At 38.6% G+C, this 18,626-nt stretch overlaps 4 protein-coding genes and 1 long non-coding RNA gene across 5 annotated transcripts; 3 read left to right on the plus strand and 2 right to left on the minus strand.

The window, feature by feature from the left end:
- Window positions 1-3,654: 3,654 nt before the first annotated feature.
- LOC110185985 (uncharacterized) lies at window positions 3,655-4,556 on the minus strand. The gene is made up of 3 exons (XM_020955008.2): window positions 4,382-4,556; window positions 4,209-4,322; window positions 3,655-4,155 (listed from the first exon to the last, which is right to left on the minus strand). The coding sequence occupies exons 1-3, from the start codon at window positions 4,451-4,453 to the stop codon at window positions 3,733-3,735; spliced, it is 609 nt and encodes a 202-aa protein (XP_020810667.2). The 5' UTR covers window positions 4,454-4,556; the 3' UTR covers window positions 3,655-3,732.
- A 757-nt stretch (window positions 4,557-5,313) lies between these two features.
- On the plus strand, window positions 5,314-6,264 carry LOC110186000 (uncharacterized). Its single transcript, XM_020955028.2, has 3 exons — window positions 5,314-5,531; window positions 5,592-5,705; window positions 5,764-6,264. The coding sequence occupies exons 1-3, from the start codon at window positions 5,460-5,462 to the stop codon at window positions 6,184-6,186; spliced, it is 609 nt and encodes a 202-aa protein (XP_020810687.1). The 5' UTR covers window positions 5,314-5,459; the 3' UTR covers window positions 6,187-6,264.
- Window positions 6,265-9,567: 3,303 nt separating this feature from the next.
- LOC147643711 (uncharacterized) lies at window positions 9,568-10,505 on the minus strand. The gene is made up of 2 exons (XR_015271526.1): window positions 10,135-10,505; window positions 9,568-10,077 (listed from the first exon to the last, which is right to left on the minus strand). It is a non-coding gene; the product is annotated as an uncharacterized LOC147643711 (long non-coding RNA).
- Window positions 10,506-13,697: 3,192 nt separating this feature from the next.
- NLaz (Neural Lazarillo) lies at window positions 13,698-15,778 on the plus strand. The gene is made up of 6 exons (XM_020954673.2): window positions 13,698-14,044; window positions 14,112-14,232; window positions 14,841-14,971; window positions 15,046-15,125; window positions 15,195-15,293; window positions 15,381-15,778. Exons 1-6 carry the CDS (start codon window positions 13,932-13,934, stop codon window positions 15,605-15,607), a joined length of 771 nt encoding a protein of 256 aa, XP_020810332.2. The 5' UTR covers window positions 13,698-13,931; the 3' UTR covers window positions 15,608-15,778.
- Window positions 15,779-16,009: 231 nt separating this feature from the next.
- On the plus strand, window positions 16,010-17,139 carry LOC110185703 (apolipoprotein D). The gene is made up of 5 exons (XM_020954674.2): window positions 16,010-16,127; window positions 16,185-16,415; window positions 16,477-16,562; window positions 16,620-16,718; window positions 16,776-17,139. Exons 1-5 carry the CDS (start codon window positions 16,108-16,110, stop codon window positions 16,913-16,915), a joined length of 576 nt encoding a protein of 191 aa, XP_020810333.2. The 5' UTR covers window positions 16,010-16,107; the 3' UTR covers window positions 16,916-17,139.
- Window positions 17,140-18,626: the final 1,487 nt, after the last annotated feature.

Consider the following 18,626-nt stretch of genomic DNA (forward strand, 5'->3'; position numbering starts at 1 on the left):
GCAGAAGCATTTCAATGGATTAGAAAAAGAGGTTTGAATTGAAATTGAGAAAAATAATATAGAAAATTTGTATAAGTATATTGTTTACAAAAAGTTATCTTCCCTTTATCATATTTTTTTGGAGGTTGAAAGATGCCAACATTAACCGAGCTGCTTCCGAATATATAATATATATTTTGCCCCACTAAACCGCCATAACTAACTCGGCAATCTAAAATTTCATTCGCCACGCAGCTGGTAACAATGTGCGGCGCTTAATCCGCAGCGAAAAAAGGCGGTGGAAATTTCGGGGGGATCAGGGCTCTCTCTAAAGGCGAGCCACCCACATAATGCAAATTGCTCTTATAATTTGCACAGCAGCGGCGTCATTCATCAGCCTTAGCGGGTGTGGGAAAACTCCGAGCGGATTGGGGGGGAAGTGGAGGAGTTAGACAAATTTCCCAGGGATTATCTGCTAGGATGCTCTGACTGCACTTTGTTGGTGCTGCTGCCACTGCCGCTGTTGCAACATTCCCTCGCAGCCCAACACGCTTTGGCTCTTCATTCCATTTATTATAACAACGTTTTTTGTATTCCATTTCTCCTGCGTTGTGGGGGTTATTTTCATTGCCAAAAATATATATTTCAAGTGGGTTCAACTGCGGAGCGGATTTTATTTGGTTTTAGGATTTTTCGCCCCAGCAATGCACACGAGTTTGTTGCAAACTGTTTCGGACACACACTCACAGCGCTACGCAGACACATTGGCACTGCGGATATATAGATACATTTGGGCCGTTGCAGTTTGCAGTCCGTAGATACAGATACAGAACCAGCTTTCCTCGACCTCCCGCAGAGAAGGTTTCATTTGGTTTTTGGCCCAGTGAGTATCCCATCAGGGAAAGTTTTCTTTTTTTCTCTGATTTAAGGGTAGTATGAGTTCATATAAATTCCATATTTCAAAAAAGTTTATTTTACAAAATGTATTAAAAATATGAAGTTATATAGTAAAGAACTTTTCATTTATTAACCTATTGTTGAGCTTAAAAATGTCTTAATTTTATTCATCATCATCAATTTTATTATCATTAATGATGTGACTAAAGTAAATTCCATAAAGTTAAATAGATAATAATAACTTGACATTTACATTAATATACGACAGCTTTTAATTATTAATTTATTATCTAAATTATTTATACACTATTTGGTATTATTTATTAAACCCACTTTGAAATCTTGTCATCTCTTTAATATCAATAAATAAATAAGCTTTTGTTATATTTAAACCCACCAAGTTTTTATTTAAAACGAATCCATCGAGGTCATCGTTAATTCGAGTATATTCACCGTAACCGCCATCATTCTTAGTCGATTTTTCCTTGCATTTTAGGGTTTTTCCTTTGTTTTTCCTGTCTGTCTCTGTCTCTATCTCTATCTCATGGTGGCCGTAGTCCCTCTTGTACATGCTTTCATAGGTCCACCTAGTGTGTTGTTTACATGTTCATTCGCGGGATTTTTTACTTGAAATTGGAAAGTCGACGTCGGCACAAAGAAGAGTTAAGTCCTGGCAGGAGAGAGGAGAGAAAGGGATTCCTGAGGGGGGAATCGCTTATTGTCCGGACCCACACATTGTTGTATTTACTGAAGGATTCTCTTTTCCGCTCCTATATTCACTCTTCCCCTTTGCGGTTGTCATTGCATTAAGCTGGTTAGGGCTTTAATTTAGAGGCATCCTCGGCGAAAATCGCATCAACGCAGCTGGAGATCGTTAAATAATTCATGTCAGGCCGCTCGGAAATCGGAAAATGGGGGGAAAAATGGTAAGAAACGAACCAAAGCAATGAAAGCCAAATTAAGCAGTGGAAAACGTTTAGCGAGCAGAGGATGTGGATGGGGATAATGCGGGGGAGTTGGAGTTGCTGGATAACCAGAAGCCAGACTCTGGGGGATATTCTCAGCTGGGCGCCTGATTTACGTTGCAATAATTTTCATCTCATTTTCATTACGTTTTCGGGCTTATCCCGGCAGCCTTTCCGGGCTTGCTGTTCTCCAGGATTCCCTCCGTCTTGTGCCTTTTGCATAAGGCCAAAAGGTGAGAAGCTCGTTTGGCCTGCAGGTCGCTTTGTGCCTGGGTGGCCACTTGAGCCCGGCTATTTATCATTCCCCAAGAGCTTATACATAAGTTTCAGTCTGGCCATAGGCCTCTGCATTTCGTAGTCCTAGGTTACCAGGTGAATCCCCCTCCTCTTCTGCCTTTCACCCAACAGCTGCTGAGTTTCCATGGAGTTTTGCTTCCTTTTTTTTTGCAAGTGCCATCAAAAGTTGTGAACAAGTTGCCGGTTTGAAACAACATCAACAGGAACAGGAATAAAAAGGATCAACAAGGCACTCAGCACCAGCAGCCAGGACTGGTTGGAACGAGTGTGACACTTCACAGTGCTGACAGATTTACATCAATTATTGAACAGGTGCAGGAAACATGTTGCTCGAAGGTAGGGAGCAGTATAGATTGAAATGAATTGGGAAAACTTCTATCACATTTTAACATTTAGTTAATAACTACTGAAATATAATGTGCAGTACTATTTACCATAAAGTGGGAGTATTATTTAATAAAGCAAGGTGAGTTGTCTCACGGTCTACGGTTTCAATATGATGATATCAAAATGGATTCAATTAGTACAACGGAATACGTTCTAGTTTTGAAACTGATACCCTAAATCCACACATAACAAGAAAACATTCTTTATATATGTTTCTAAGAAATTATCCCTAAATAATTCTTGTAATAACTAATTATTTAATTTTAATTTTTTGTTTGCCATATTTTCTTGTAAATATATAAAGTGTACATAGCAAACCACACCAAGACTCATGTATGTAATTTTTGGCTTGCATGCTGTTTGTTTTTTGAATTTTACGAAATCCTTTGGATCCGATTCATTAAGTTCTGGGGAAGAAGGGAAACCAAAACCATTTATCCCTGGCAAAAGGATTTGCAATTCAAGGAGCAGATCCAAATCCCTTTGCCGGCAACTCAATTAGTTGCACGCATCCATTAGGTATTCCAGGCACAAAACAAAAGAGTGGAGCGATTGCAAAGCCATCAAATAGCTGAAGGCCGTTTTCGAAGAGGACCCCAAAAGGGGGAAATTGGGAAAGGGATCAAGAAAGGAAGGAGATTATTTTTTGGCCGCACAGGAGGTCAGACCACAAACAAAGATGTCACGCAGTGCGTTGCCCAAGGGGATTTGGCCATTGGTACACCCAAAAATATTATATATGACATTTGGTTATGAATACTAATGTGAACTGGACCGGGGCTGGGTCCGCTCGGAGGAAGCCGCTTACCATCGGATGGGGTTACTTAAAAGTTCATGCCAAAAACTGCTTTGCATACTCCACAAATACAAACAAATATTTACTAAATATTGGGGTGTGGAACAAAGCTCTTCTGCTTTTCCTTCGTTTGATAGGATTAAGTTAGTAATGTTTTCTGTTGTCCATATTATTAGTAACAGTCGAAGATCTATTCGAGATTTCCGCTTCCTCTACGCCAACAAAATAATCAAATCAATTGGCAGACTAGAAAAGCGCAGACACTTGGCCCAACCGACTGCTACTAATTCGTCGCCATCAGATATGCAAACAATTGGTGAGCTACACAAAACCTTGAGAGTTGTAAAGTTTATAAACCGGACTATGAACTTGGGGGATAATATGACAGTTTTGGGAAAACTCCAGATCTCCTTAGTTGGGCTTCCTGCAGGCCATGCGCAGGACCTCGGGAAGGGGACCTCCCGAAAGACTCTTCACGTGGCCCGGCTGGATGTTGCTCAGCATACTGAACAGACGTTGGTGCTGATAGTTTGTTGGTGAGCCACCAGAATAGATCTTATCGTCAACGTAGACCACATCTATTCCCTCCTCCAAGATCCGGACATGGTAGTGATGGTTGTGCGGAAAGAAGTTCAAGTCGCTGCCCAGCTCCTTTGTGATCAATGTGTTTGAGCCACTTGCCGTCAGCTTGACCAAGAAAACGACTATCTCCATTTCACTGAAGAGACTCTGACCAGCGGGCAAAGCTGTCAGCTCCACCACGACGTTCTCACAGCAAATGAACTCCGGTTCGTATGGTTGAAGAGCGTGGAAGGTCAGCAGAGTACAATCCGGCTGGAAAATTAACAAATTAATATCCGAACTTTCCCCACAAGATTTCTACTCACATTATATCGCTTTCTGTAATTCTGCAGCAGCTCTTCAGTGCTGTAAATTGTGCCGTGCCATTTTGGCGGTATGTAAACCTCGTGGTCGGCCGATGTCAGTAACATGGTCTCATGCTAAGTGAATTACATTTCATAATGTATATGAACTTCCTATACATGTTTTGGTTTCTTACCAGATCATATGAATACTCATTAAGGTTGTCGGGAGTCACCTCCTTTGGGTTTCCAAAAGCATCCAGAAACATGGTACGATTTTTTTTCTAGTCTACTGCTTAAATTTACATTTAAACTAAAATTGTGCCTGTTTTGGTGTGGCATTCCTTTTAAAGCTTCTGCATTGTGTTCTGAAATTTAGTATTAAAATTATTTTGGCGTTGGTATTTTCAAGAAAAATAATACTTTCGTTTTGTAACTTTCGTTTTATTTTTTGTGTAACTAAGAAAATAGTTGAGTAATTATAATGTATTTTACAAAACCACTTTATTCAATTCATGTTTATTAAATAATAAATTGCTTGCTTATTCGATTTTAATTGGATTTCTTAATATGTCCACTACCTTGAATTTTCAAATAATGAACCGTGCACATAAAATGCTTAGTTTCCACTTGAATAAAACAACAAATTTCAACTAATCTGTGAATAAGTAAATGAAGGGCTCTCCATCCAATAGGGACTTACTTTTGTGTTTTGGCTACCTAATATTTACCTGAGAATGAAATGAACTATCTTCATTTACCTTTTTACAGAGAAAAGTTCTGCATTTTTCGTTGAAATGAAAAGTTTAGGGTCGCTTCTACAGAAATTTAGCACTTATTTAGAAATTACCGTATACTTAACAAACCTTAACTATTTTGTTATTTTTTCGTAGTGGAACAAGGAAAAAAGTTTCCCTTTAAGCATTTTCATTATTATTAATGGTCTTGATGAGAGGCATTATGACTTTTGATTTTTTAAATCACATTATATATATATATTTAACTATGATAATATAAACCAATTAAACTCGTACCTTTGGAAATGTTTTATATAATTGAAAATAAAAATATAGTGAATGTTGGGATTCTGTTTTAACTTATCGACTGTAATTTGATTACATGTATTTCCATAATGACTTTAAGAGTTATCGAAAGTATTAACTTTAATACTAAATTTTAGAATGCAGTACGCGAAGCTTTAAAAGTAGTGCCACACCACGTGCAAAATTTTAAGTGAAGTTAAATTTGGAGCGGAAAACGGCAAAAAATCTTACCATGTTTCTGGATGCTTTTGGAAACCCAAAAGAGGTGACTCCCGACAACCTTAATGAGTATTCATATGATCTGGTAAGAAACCAAAACATGTATAGGAATTTCATATACTTTAATGAAATGTAATTCACTTAGCATGAGACCATGTTACTGACATCGGCCGACCACGAGGTTTACATACCGCCAAAATGGCACGGCACTATTTACAGCACTGAAGAGCTGCTGCAGAATTACAGAAAGCGATATAATGTGAGTGGAAATCTAGTGGGGGAAAATGCGGATATTTTATATGATGTGATTTTACCAGCCGGATTGTACTCTGCTGACCTTCCACGCTCTTCAACCATACGAGCCGGAGTTCATTTGCTGTGAGAACGTCGTGGTGGAGCTGACAGCTTTGCCTGCTGGTCAGAGTCTCTTCAGCGAAATGGAAATAGTCGTTTTCCTGGTCAAGCTGACGGCAAGTGGCTCAAACACATTGATCACAAAGGAGCTGGGCAGCGACTTGAACTTCTTTCCGCACAACCATCACTACCATGTCCGGATCTTGGAGGAGGGAATAGATGTGGTCTACGTTGACGATAAGATCTATTCTGGTGGCTCACCAACAAACTATCAGCACCAACGTCTGTTCAGTATGCTGAGCAACATCCAGCCGGGCCACGTGAAGAGTCTTTCGGGAGGTCCCCTTCCCGAGGTCCTGCGCATGGCCTGCAGGAAGCCCAACTAAGGAGATCTGGAGTTTTCCCAAAACTGTCATATTATCCCCCAAGTTCATAGTCCGGTTTATAAACTTTACAACTCTCAAGTTTTTGTGTAGCTCGTCGATTGTTTGCATATCTGATGGCGACGAATTAGTAGCACTTGGTTGGCCAAGTGTCTGCGATTTTCCTGTCTGCCAATGGATTTGATTATTTTAGGCGGAAATCTCGAATAGATGGGAAAAGGTTTAACTGTTACTAATAACCTGGGCAACAACAAATATTGTTACTTCGTCCAAGTAATTTTTTGTTTGAATGACTGTTTTGTTGGATTACCTTCATATTAAAGTTCCTTTATTGTTGCACTCGAACTTCAAGGTTGCATTGCGGAAGGGCTTTTCCAAGACCTAGAGCTGCATTTAAATCCACTAAGGGACTCCATTCATTTCCAAGGCGATTATCTCGTTTGCTCCGAACCCCATAAATTCGTCTCCGCCCATAACTGGGCTGACAACTTAAGTGCGGTCATGTTTTTGGGGTTCAGCTCTAGCTCTGGCTCCCCACCATTAGGAAAACAATTACAGACGACACTGACAGGCCCAAAATGCAGACCGAAACTGAGATGCCGGCCGGACACATCCTAGTGGCCGAACTAAAGCTGGAGTTGTGGATCAGGAAGAGATACCATTCGGCGTCTGGCCGGGATGTGGCCATAAATTATGAGTTTGTCGTCACATGCTGGCGGTCTTAGCCGGTGGTCATGTCTATTAAGTAGCCTTTGAAGCCACCGACTGTGTTCCTGTCCGGTTTTTGACACTACCGGGGCTTATTCTCCAATCCCTTGGCCGCACATCTCGGCCTTTATCAAGTGCATTTTTGAGGTAGCGTTTGGTCACCGCTTTGTTAGCCAAAGTTGTTTACTTTGCCTATGAGTGTGTGTGTGTGGAGGTGCTCCTTTTGGTGGCTCAACCCTCCCTATATCCTGCGAAATTCAAAGACATAAATTATAGCCCCGAAAATTCCTTCGGTTCGAGCTTCATTTTCATGCTCACGAACTAGAGAGAGCGTCACATGTGTGTCTAAGTGATTTTCAATAAGTTGCGAGTTCTGTTCGTGTTCCTGGGGTTGGGTCAAAGTTTCTGGGGCACGATTTTTCACAGCTCCAGATGTCTATATATATATCTATATATGTATCTACATATACATACGTATGGGAAGGAGCATAATTTATGGCGCCTTCGCCTGTGGGTGTGTGTCTGAGCCGTCGGATTTTCGCAGGCGTCGATAATGACGAGCGATTTCTCATAGCCAAAAGTGAGTTTTGGTCGGGGGCCGCTCATTTCGCCAAAGCACCAGCCATTTGCAGCAGCTGCGACCGACCTTTGACATCCCCCAGGCCCAAGTCGGCCACGTTCGAGGGCCAACTACATGGCACGTAAAAACAAACTTGATTTTCGGCCATCAAAAAGCGCCATCCGTCTTCACGAGAACGTTTCCTTCGTCTGCGAGTGGCTGCCAAAAAGCGCGACGTGATTCAATATTTTTGCAAAATTGTTTTTTAATCATAGTTTCGACAGAAGTCAACCAAATGTTGACCGTAAAAGAAGATACATTTGGCGCATTGGATGTGCAAATAGAAAATGTAAGGTAACTCTATTCTATACTTTTTTTCTTCAAGCTAAGATAATAAGTTTAAGGACCTTCCACTTATTTATTAATGTTCAATGTACGTTAGTGTTAATATAAAATAGTTGCAGCTATTGTTGTCGCTCTTATTGTATATATAAGTAGTACACTTGTAGACAGGTTCTATACGTAATAATAGTTTATATTTGAAATTCCTTACTTCAAATTTGAAGAATTGGTGAATTTTGTAACGACGAAATGCTCACTGTTATAAAGAAAAGGTGTTATAATGAAATGTGTTCGTCGTGTAACATATTTTTGGACAAATCAAAGTTTAAAAATCTCATAACTTAGCCAATGTATTAATTTTAACACAAAAAACGTTTCTATGTTAGCTTTTATTTTGTATTTAATATTGAAAACTTTTAAATGTTTTTATAATTTCTGTGGCATAACCCCTTATAAAATTTTGAACAAACTAGAACATTTTAATTCGTTAAAAACTATAAAAGTTGTGATTGATAAATGCAGTCTTTTGAGAGCAAAATAGAAATTCAAATAAGGACCTTTTTAAAAACAATATTTTGATCAAAGAGCTTTAATTATTAACGTGTAATCAAAACCATTAAAATTCAGACAATTATAAATCCTTGTAAATAGATACAATGTTAACAAAAGATGACAACTACGCATGTATTGGGCACACCAACAAACACATAAACCATAAAAGCGACAAAGAAAGCAACCGAAGAAAGTACTAAAGAAAACTTTTGCAATTTCAAAAGATCTGCAGCTGGCATTGGTCGCCATTCTCGGCTATTAACGCAATCGAATGACGTTCTTGGCTCGGATTCCGATTTCGATTCGCTTTTCTCTTTATGCTAAATGCCCGCAAAATGTTTGAAACGCTCAAATGGTGAAATGGTGAAATGGCAACCAAATCAGCGAGTCCCCATGCCATCCTAAAAATTGCAATTGTGACAATGCTGACAATCTGCAGGCGACAGCCAACACCAGAGCCCAGGCGGAAGACGGGAAAACGGGAAAGTTGCAGGATGAGGGAAAACAGACGGCAATGGCAGTTCCGTCTGCATCTCCTATTTTCTTCTCAATACACAGAGAAAATTTGAGATAAAATGAAAGAAAAGGATGTAGGGTATTCAATATAAAAATAGGATGATTTCAAGCTATATCTTGAACAAGGATACCATGAAATTATATTTTCAGAATTGTTTGGTTTAAGGAAGCTCTTGATATTATTTTTGTTCAGTGTTCTGTCCGTCTAGCTTTTGCCTTCATGGCAACGTCAAGAAAACGGCGACACTTACAATCAGTATGAAATTTACGCGATTTTCATTGCGGCAAATGGTTCGCTTTTTTCGGTATTAACATTTCTCGCCAGGCATTTGGGAGGAGGAATAGGAGGAGCTCCTGGTATGAGGTGTCTCTGAGAGGGGGATTGCGTGGAGCCCAGCTGAAGTCGTGCCAATTTTCATAATTCCTTTATATTTCTCGATGGCCATATGACACAAAAGAGGGTTTTTGTGAGAAGCTCAGGAACTAAGATAAGAAATGATGACTTCTGACCCCAATATTAAAATTTTCTAAAAAGTGTTTAAAAATATTTTACAATTTTAGATAAATTAAATGCAATGCACTAATGGAATTTAATATATATATAAGATAAGAAATGATGACTTCTGACCCCAATATTAAAATTTTCTAAAAAATGTTTAAAAATATTTTACAATTTTAGATAAATTAAATGCAATGCACTAATGGAATTTAATATACTTCAGTAACTTAATTTATTCATGACAAACAGAAATTTAAAAACATAAAATGCTAAATGCTAAAATTTTGTTTATAAAACCCTAAAGACCATTAGTCTGAGCGATCTCCCCATAGAGTGTACCAAGAATTCGTTGCGAATCCTTTAGAGAATTCGCAGCTTGGTGCCACTGCCTGTGCCTTTTCCTTGGCTTTGGCCATAACCAGGATAACAACAAACAGGCTAGCAAACAGCTCGCGGCTGCCACGAGCCAAAAGTGGCATCAGCTGCGGCAGTTGGCGCGGATATGTCTTCCCACACCTATACATGTACATACATATATCCCGAACTGACTGACTCTAGCCGAGGATAATGCAATAAGCGTTGCCAACAAGCACCCAAAGTCTTCGTCCTGTAACTTCCGCCTTCCCGCGAACTGCGTTTTGTGGGTGGTCCTTGGCGGGCTGCGAAAGTGGGTTGCCATTGCCAGGGGGTGGCACATGTGTGCCAGACAGGTTATGCGCTATAAAAAATTTAAGAAATTGCTACCAGCGCCAGCGCCAAAAACGACAATACTTACGAGCATTTCACAAATCAAAATACTTTCGAGGGTTCGCCCCTGTCCTTGTGCCTTTTTTCTATCCCTTCCCCCCACTATCCTTTGTTGTCTGCCACGAGTTGTTATTGTTATTGTCCTTGATGTTGGCTTCTTGTATGCCGGAGTTTTCCGCGTTTTCCTTTTTATTTTTGCTGCGGGCACAACTGATGCCCAAAGGAGCGATGCGAAAAACAATGTGCTAAATAAATAAATTTGTCCAAGATTGCAACATGAAATGGAGGTGGAAAAGTTTAGGATATGATTGTCTGAGTCGTAAGCTTTTACGATGTGGCAGGTGATCTGGTGAGAGTTATGAATGAAATAACATTTTCGAAGATAAAAATATGAGGAATGGATCATACATGACACTTGAGCATGACTAAAAATACTTAATACAGACAGGCAAACTAAACTATTATAATAATTGATATAGACTATTGCAATTTTAATTAATTAAAATAAGACTTCAAACTAACTTAAATTAAGCTTTAAATGGTGTGTGAGAGAGATGTAAAGATTCATTTTATGCTTTGACCACTTTTCTTTCCATGTAATCTTTCTCAGAACCTCATCGGTTTGGCCATTTTCTTGGAGTTCTTAGCCATATCTCAGTTTAATGGCAGCAGTGCCTCCCTTGAACATCCTAATATATGGCACTTTGCGTGTGTAGGAGAACACGAGCAGTTGGTAATATCCTAGGAGAGTGGCATGCAAAAGGGACAAGCAACAAAAGCGAGCACAAATTGCGTCATGTTTTGCAATTCCCACGCATTCGGCGGAGCATCCTCACACTCCTGCCGGCCTGCAACCCCCACCGGGGGGAGAGGGGATTGCCAGGCTCGGGTTAAAGGTCGCCGGAGTGTGTCTCCACCCACTTGATGTTGCCGGCTGCTCCAGCTGTCCTCGCTCGGATGTTATTTAGCCGACAGTTTAGTGTGATCCCCTTTCGGGGGGACCTGGAGTCCCTTTTTATGTCAACTGTTGATTGCAGCAGTCGCAAAAACCCACGAACTAGGGCCAAACCCAAACTGAACTGCAACAATAATCAGAATTAATTCAATTTTGGTGGCTGGCTTTAAAGGTAGCCACTTAATTAAATAGCCACATGCATTCTCTCCCATAAATACATGCATATCCTGTGGCCTGGACACGGCACTGATTTTTATATATCGGGCAAAATTCAGTTTAAATCAAATTACATTCAACAAAATTCGCATAAAGCGAATGAATAACCGCAAAATATCCAAGCACTTAAAATGGCAAAGTGATTGAACTGTGTGCGACCATATCAGAGATGGAGTCGTGACACGAAGTTGCTATTTAAGATTTATATTTTACTACTATAAATCATAATGTTAAAAGGATTTTAATAGTGAATAAATAATTTTGCACAGTCATTGGTATTGTATGGATATTGTTTTCCTATAAATTATGAAATTATAATTAAATTTTGTATTTAATCTTGTTGAATAGCACGCAAACATCTCTGACATTAAATGCACTTGGAACCGCATTCACTAAACAGTGACAGGCACCAATGGGGACCAACCGCAGAAAATATTAAATACTGAAGCCCCGCCGTGGTCTAACTGGAAACTTAATGATATAAAATAAATTGAATTTAAATGAGACAGTCTGAATAACACCTTAATGTGTTGTATTTGACCCTTGGGAAATATTTCCAAAGTGCGACCATGTCCTGTCTCCTGTAAGAGATATATTCAGAAGGCTGCACTTACGGCCTGTAATAAACAGTCGGCTCAGACTACCGGCTCTCAACTCACCAGCTACCGGCTTATGGTTGCCTTTGATCAAATTATCCCTGGCCCACTCCGCTGGCGACCCTCAAGCCTTGCACCTGTTTTTAAGCTCAGATGTCCGGCAAATGCGTACATATTTTAAATTTAATTACTACACCCTGCATGCAACAAACAGTGGCAGCCACAGCAAATCCAAGCAGAAGCCATCCATCCATCCATCCGAACGGGGCAGGCACAATCCTTTCACGGGGCAATGCGCCATAAATCCCCATTCCCAAATAGTTGGCTGGCCATTCAGAATCTGTGCTAGCCGCATATGCATAAAAAATCTGTGTTTTTCAGAGAGAGGGTTAAATCGAAAGATTTCAAGAATAGTTATTATATTATAAACTATTCTATATAAGTTTCAAAATATAAATTGTTTAAATGTGGTTCTAGCTTCTACTTTTACCTCAATAAAATCTTGGATTCAATGTCCTTGTTAGTTTTCAAATACCCTTCTCAAACTTTAAAATCAACCCTTGCTTGGACATATATCACTTGAATACAGCTTCGTTTCTACCTGCCATTCCACCTGCAGACGATGGTCCTGCGGACATTTTTGCACATTTAACTCAATTTGTGGTTTACATTTAATTAATTTAATTATGTATATATGTGGGGAAATGTAATTTCTCTACTTCTCCGCAGCAAAGAGGATAACCCGCAGAAATCTGGACACTGTCAATGGGATTTCCCGACCAGCTTCGAGCTCGAGATAAAGGTGAAGAGCTGCCGAAATCTCTGAAATACGAAATTGTATCTGGTTACTTTTTAGCAGGCGAACGGCAAAGCGCTCAATAGATGGCGTTGGTTACACACTCGAGATAGGGGGCGCCACAAATACAATCCACAGTGTGGAACAAAGCTCTCCCCATGCTGGAAAATTATTTATTATTTATTTAAGAGCTGCAAGAACTTACAAAGAACTGTAAAACTGATAACTTAAATATATAAAATTACAAATATTGCCTTAAAAGTTATTAATACTTTCTTTTAAATTTATATCAACTTAATACTTATAAAAACTTGTTTTATATGTACTAAGAAATCGTAAATTTTTTAAAGAATTATTGCATTTCTTATTTTGAATTTATAATTTTGATTGTTTAAGGAATTGATGCTCGTTTTTTGTGAATTTCATGAAAATTAATTTAAAGTTTAAGTTAGAGGAATAAATATTTGTTGGCGTATAGAATAAATTTGTCTTATATTTTTAAAATTTTTTCTTGTAATGAGATTTTATTGTATTTCTTAAAATCTATTTAATTACTTTATTACATCAACTCCAGGATTGAACCAAACTTACCTCCTACCAGCACAATGTTTTAATTTATTAACCAATTGTCAGAAATAATTCCTTATTAACACATCAATAACGTATCTCACTTGACCTTTTTATTTGTTTTGTCTGTATTAAAGTATGCCCGTTATTATTTTTTTAAATAAATATTTTTCTAAAAGCAAAAATGAAAAAAGAACTATAAAAAATGAAAAATTTTATTATTAACAAATCGATTGATTTTCCAATACTTCCGGTTCTAAAATATACCCTCTTCAATCGAGACATATTTTTAATTATATATCTCTATACTTAGGACATTGAACTGATTCGCGTTGCGATCTGTTTCGATTGCCAAACAAATCGGTCAGCTATAGCATGCGGAAGCCCTTATCGATGGCATATTATCGCCAAGTGCATGCTAGAAGCTATGTAAATAATATAATTATAATTTCGCTGCACATATTCCACTTTGCTTTTCATTTGTGTCTAGTGATTGTGACGAGAGGAGCGGCGGACTTATAGGGAAAAGTGCCTCGCCACCCAAGCCACCCCCGGAGTGTCGCCACTCCATGCTGAACTTTCATCCAGATCGTCTGCATTTCACTTTTGTTTACATTGGCAACCAGAGTCGGCGCACTGGAAAAAGCTCCGAGTCATAACAATAAAGCTCTCTCGACTCGCATATATAAGCGGCAATGCAGCTGCACTCGTCCAGCAGTTCTAGACCAGAAATACGACAGAATCACGTTCAGTTGAGAATAAAATCCATCATCAGTTCAATTCCAAATACAATGAATCATCGGTCGAGGTACGCTCCACTTAATAGTTCTTGAGCTCGAAGCAATTATTTACATTCTACTTAATCATCGTTACAGTTCGCATCTGGCGCTGCTTTTCTTACTGGCAGCTAATGGAGTTTATCTGGGAAACGCTCAAGTTCCATTTCCCGGCAAGTGTCCGGATGTCAAAGTAATGGATACCTTCGATGCGGAGGCGGTGAGTATTACCTTATAAATGATCATGCCTTTAAGAATAGTAATCAAAGGTATATTAGCGAATTAAATAATACAGGTTAAGTAGTCATCTTAAAGTAATCAGTTTTGTTAAGTTACCCCACTATAATTTGGCATTAAGTAACTCTAAATTTAAGTTCTTACTCAGGGGGCGCGTCTTAAGATATATTATTATTATTTTACTGTATTTTTTTAATTTTGTGATCGTAATCAGATAAGTTAAGCTACGTACAATGTCAGCAGTAAGTTTTAAAAGTAAAGAAAATTAACAAAAACAATATATGCACGAGTCATGTATTTGATCAAGTTTTTCCAATTAAAATTTTTACCTAACCTTATCTTAATTAAAAAAGGGTTCTAATCATATTTGTATTTACTTATTGTTTATTGAAGCACTCATCCAATAAGTAAACACTTACATCACTTTTAACGTAATATTTGCTATAAAACTTATGTTGTTTACTCAACGAACTTATATGATAAGTGAACACTTGAAGCTTTCACTTTAATTTAAGTTTCTTAATAAGTATTATCACTTAACAATATTGTATCAATACAAATACTTTTAATTAATGCATATCCCTATCTTAGTATATGGGTGTCTGGTACGAGTACACCAAATATCCATTTGCATTTGAGATCGGCAAGAAGTGCATATATGCCACCTATGGTATCATAGACAATAGCACCGTATCAGTGGTTAATTCCGCCATCAATCGATTGTAAGTGCTATACTAAAGTTACTTTTGTTACCAAAAATAATAATTATAATGTAAATAATGTAAAATCCAATTAGCACTGGACTGCCCACGAACATAACTGGAAAAGCAAAGGTGATCGCACCAGCTCAGCTAGCCGTGGCCTTTTACCCCAGTCGTAAGAAGCTTACAAATCTTATGGTAAATCTTAAATATGTTTCTTATTTATTTTTCTCACACCTTGCAGAGTCATTAACCAAGGCCAACTATCAGGTATTGGGCACCGATTATGAATCGTATGCCGTTGTCTATAGCTGCACCAGTGTAACTCCATTGGCGAATTTCAGTAAGTCATTAAGAAAGACCACTCCCAGCGACTATGTCCAAAGTGTGGCAACGAATTCTGACATATAAAATATAACTTAAATTCCAGAAATCGTTTGGATATTAACCAGAGAGCGCCAGCCTTCGGCAGAGACAATTGAGACGGCCAAGAAGATCCTAGATGACAATGACATTTCCCAGGCATTCCTCATCGATACGATCCAGACCAAGTGCCCTCAAGTGGGTGGTAATGGAACCGACTCAGCTGGAGAAGATGACCTTGATTTGGATGAGTTTGTGACCACGGCAGTGCCAAATGCCATTGAAAAAGCATGAGAATGGCTGCGACGCTTTTATGAGCGTCTCTACGACATTTTCATGAACTTTTTTAACTACTAATCCATGAAAAAAGATGACTATTTCAAAGTTATTATGGTTATTATACCAATGTTAATTAATCTGTTATTCCGAGAAATAAAATGTCGATAATGATTTTAAGTGTAAAAACAACCTTCATAATGTTATTATGACAATAATACTTATTTTAAAGTATAATATCACTAAAATTTATCCTCGAACTAAGTTTATAAATTAAAATTCTTTATTTGAGTACAGGGCAAGTGAAATATGATTGTTGTTATATTAATAAGTTTCGCATTAATTTTATCCATAAAAAAGTTACAGAACTTCACTTCACTACATTTAAGAATAAAATAAAATGTTGCTTTGTTATTTTAGTGCAGCTAAACTTTTTAGTTACCCCATATTTTTCACACTTCTAATTGATAAATGCCACCGCATATTATTGATTAGTTGCAATAAACAGTGTCAGTATAATGAAGTGGGTGTTTCTCGTGTAAGCAATTTTAAAGCAATCCTTGTAAGCGTCAATCAATTGAAAAATATTTAATAGAGTTGCACTGTTCGCCCTTGAATTGACTTGGGCAATGAAGCTTTTCCGGGGACCTTGTCCACAAAATATGACGGCAATGAAAAATTTGGATATAAATAAATTCATGGGAAAGTGGTACATACACTCCAAATACCCACCAATTCCGGATAAGGTTTCCAGATGTCAATCGGTGGTATTTGGAAAGCACAACGAGACAAACCCTTATATTGAGAAGCGAATGTTAAGCAGCCAGTAAGTATAAAAAAATGTCTATACTTATTTCGAGATGTAAGCCACAATAATCTATTCACAGAACCGATACAGTGGTTTTTCAAAAGGCTGATATTCTCAAATGGGAGCCCGAAGCTGGAAGATATGTTCAGGATACCAAAAATAAAGGTAAAAAGGGCAACGATAAAACCATAGTTAAAACTATTTATATGTTGTTTTCTTAAGCATTTCCTAAAGGCATTCAGATTTACATACTGGATACGGATTACACCAACTACGCCATTCGCTTTATGTGTTTCGATACCAACAAAATATTTAGCTTTCGTGAGTGTTGAATTACTTGTCCTACACTTATATATTATAATTTTACTCTGCTTTCAGATTGGGCTGTCCTTCAGTTCCGCCGGCGGGTTCCTAATGCGGAAGTTGTATATAATGCACAGAAAATAGCCAGAGAAAATGGTGTTAAAATAAGTCAGTTTGTGAATGTACCGCAAAATGCCTGTCCCTCTGATACCTGAGAAACTATAGCTATAAGACTTTAATGTTAAGCCTTAAAAATTTATTTGTTAACTTGATGCTTTAACAACCAATAATAACTAAGTTACTGCTTTTAAATATTCGACTGCTTTAGCTTGAGCTAATATCAGGCTTCACAATAATATCAGATTTGTTAAATATACAACACCTGTAGGAATAGAAAATAAAATGCCAGGAAGCCATAGTAGCCTGCTTCTACCAAAAACTCCTCTATTTACTCGGCCTTGGTGTTTGTTCTCTGCCAGCAAAACAAATGTTGGCCAACAGAAACTGACATAAATCACAAAACCGCACTTGGAACGGATGCGCATAGATAAACCTTGCCCCAACTCAGCCCACCACCTCATTCCCTTGGCAGAAATAAAGAAAAGGGACAATTGTAAAATTAAACAGCGAAAAGGCAGCACGGAGAATCCTTCGAAACTAAAAACTCTGAGGGTCCATTGGGGAAATTTTATGGTACAACGATTTTTAGAAGCTGCACACACAAATACATAAGTATATACACATCTATGTCTATATTTTATTTGTGCGCCCTTCTATTTTTGTGTTTTCCAGTTTTCCCAGACTGCGACAGCACCCGCGGCAGTTCGAGTTGGGTTTGCATCGCTTGTTGCAGGGGTCGAGAAATCGTAGGAATCCCCAACAGACGACTCTCACCTCTTTCCTCCCTTGGAGTTGGAGCCTCCGCCGACGACTACTCGCTATGCATACAAAATTTGTTTTGTAAACAAAGTAATGCCATTACAAACAAATTGGACTTTGTGCCCATGTTGGCTCCCCGCCAAAGCCCCTCTTCTCTGCCACACATTGTTGCACTGCGATCCTTGGGGAAATCGCTCAAGAGAGCGCCGTGATGATTGAAGGAATATGTGACTGACACTTGAGTCCGCTCTGTCCATAGATGGATGGCCTTTATTGAGTGCCGAGAGGATAGATTTTGCGGTTTGCCCGCCAGCTATTGGGTTACTCTTTGGCAGATTATATGCCATACTATTTATTCAATTTGATGGTCTTCTTTGAGACAAACTCAAAGGGCAACTGATATCCCTTTTCGTCCGTTATTCTGTAACCACTTTAATGGGAACAATTTCATTACAGTTTCTTCAATATCTTTATCAAGACATGCTTTACGACCATATGTCCTTCTTGCCACCTTGCGAATTCCTTCTTGTTCCGATCGAAATTGACTTTACTTTGTTCTAACTTAACAATGCCTGGACTCATGCAGTCTCATTTTCATTTCTTATTGACTCAATGGAAAATGCCAAATCAGCTAAAGCCATTTGCTGTCAGTCTCGCACCAAGGTACTGGCGTTAAAAGTGACCCATTCCGTGCCATGTGCCACCCAATGTCCTCCTCCTTCTCTTCCAGTCAATAAAATGCCTTTTAATTAATCGGACGGGACGCTTGGCCGGACGGACACTTGTCCGGACGCTGTGCGTCAGCTGTGCGTTGTGGCAGCCAAATGAGAACAGGACTCGAGTACAGGACATTCGAATGCAGCGACGAATTGTGCGCATAAATTATGTAGCCAACCATTTGGGATCCCCCTAACGGTTTTACTGTTTAATTTTTTTGGTACCCTGTAATAGAGAGGCGAGCATACTGTGTAGTCCTGCTGTTAACTTTACAATTTTCTTACTAATATTTAAGGATATATATCAAATATGTAAAAAGAGAATTGTTTT

This window comes from Drosophila serrata, unplaced genomic scaffold, assembly GCF_035046125.1.
Source record: "Drosophila serrata isolate PLE 108 unplaced genomic scaffold, ASM3504612v1 contig_245, whole genome shotgun sequence".
Taxonomy (NCBI): Eukaryota; Metazoa; Arthropoda; class Insecta; order Diptera; family Drosophilidae; genus Drosophila; species Drosophila serrata.

Excerpts from the sequence above, each read along its gene's own strand:
- NLaz (XM_020954673.2), top strand. The coding sequence starts at position 13,932 with ATGCAGCTGCACTCGTCCAGCAGTTCTAGACCAGAAATACGACAGAAT. Across the intron at positions 14,972-15,045 it reads AATTCCGCCATCAATCGATT|CACTGGACTGCCCACGAACA; the intron begins GTAAGTGCTATA and ends AAATCCAATTAG. Across the intron at positions 15,294-15,380 it reads AACTCCATTGGCGAATTTCA|AAATCGTTTGGATATTAACC; the intron begins GTAAGTCATTAA and ends CTTAAATTCCAG.
- LOC110186000 (XM_020955028.2), top strand. The coding sequence starts at position 5,460 with ATGTTTCTGGATGCTTTTGGAAACCCAAAAGAGGTGACTCCCGACAAC. Across the intron at positions 5,532-5,591 it reads ATGAGTATTCATATGATCTG|CATGAGACCATGTTACTGAC; the intron begins GTAAGAAACCAA and ends TAATTCACTTAG. Across the intron at positions 5,706-5,763 it reads ATTACAGAAAGCGATATAAT|CCGGATTGTACTCTGCTGAC; the intron begins GTGAGTGGAAAT and ends TGATTTTACCAG.
- LOC110185703 (XM_020954674.2), top strand. The coding sequence starts at position 16,108 with ATGAAGTGGGTGTTTCTCGT. Across the intron at positions 16,128-16,184 it reads ATGAAGTGGGTGTTTCTCGT|AGTTGCACTGTTCGCCCTTG; the intron begins GTAAGCAATTTT and ends AATATTTAATAG. Across the intron at positions 16,719-16,775 it reads CAACAAAATATTTAGCTTTC|ATTGGGCTGTCCTTCAGTTC; the intron begins GTGAGTGTTGAA and ends CTCTGCTTTCAG.
- LOC110185985 (XM_020955008.2), bottom strand. The coding sequence starts at position 4,453 with ATGTTTCTGGATGCTTTTGGAAACCCAAAGGAGGTGACTCCCGACAAC. Across the intron at positions 4,323-4,381 it reads ATGAGTATTCATATGATCTG|CATGAGACCATGTTACTGAC; the intron begins GTAAGAAACCAA and ends TAATTCACTTAG. Across the intron at positions 4,156-4,208 it reads ATTACAGAAAGCGATATAAT|CCGGATTGTACTCTGCTGAC; the intron begins GTGAGTAGAAAT and ends TTAATTTTCCAG.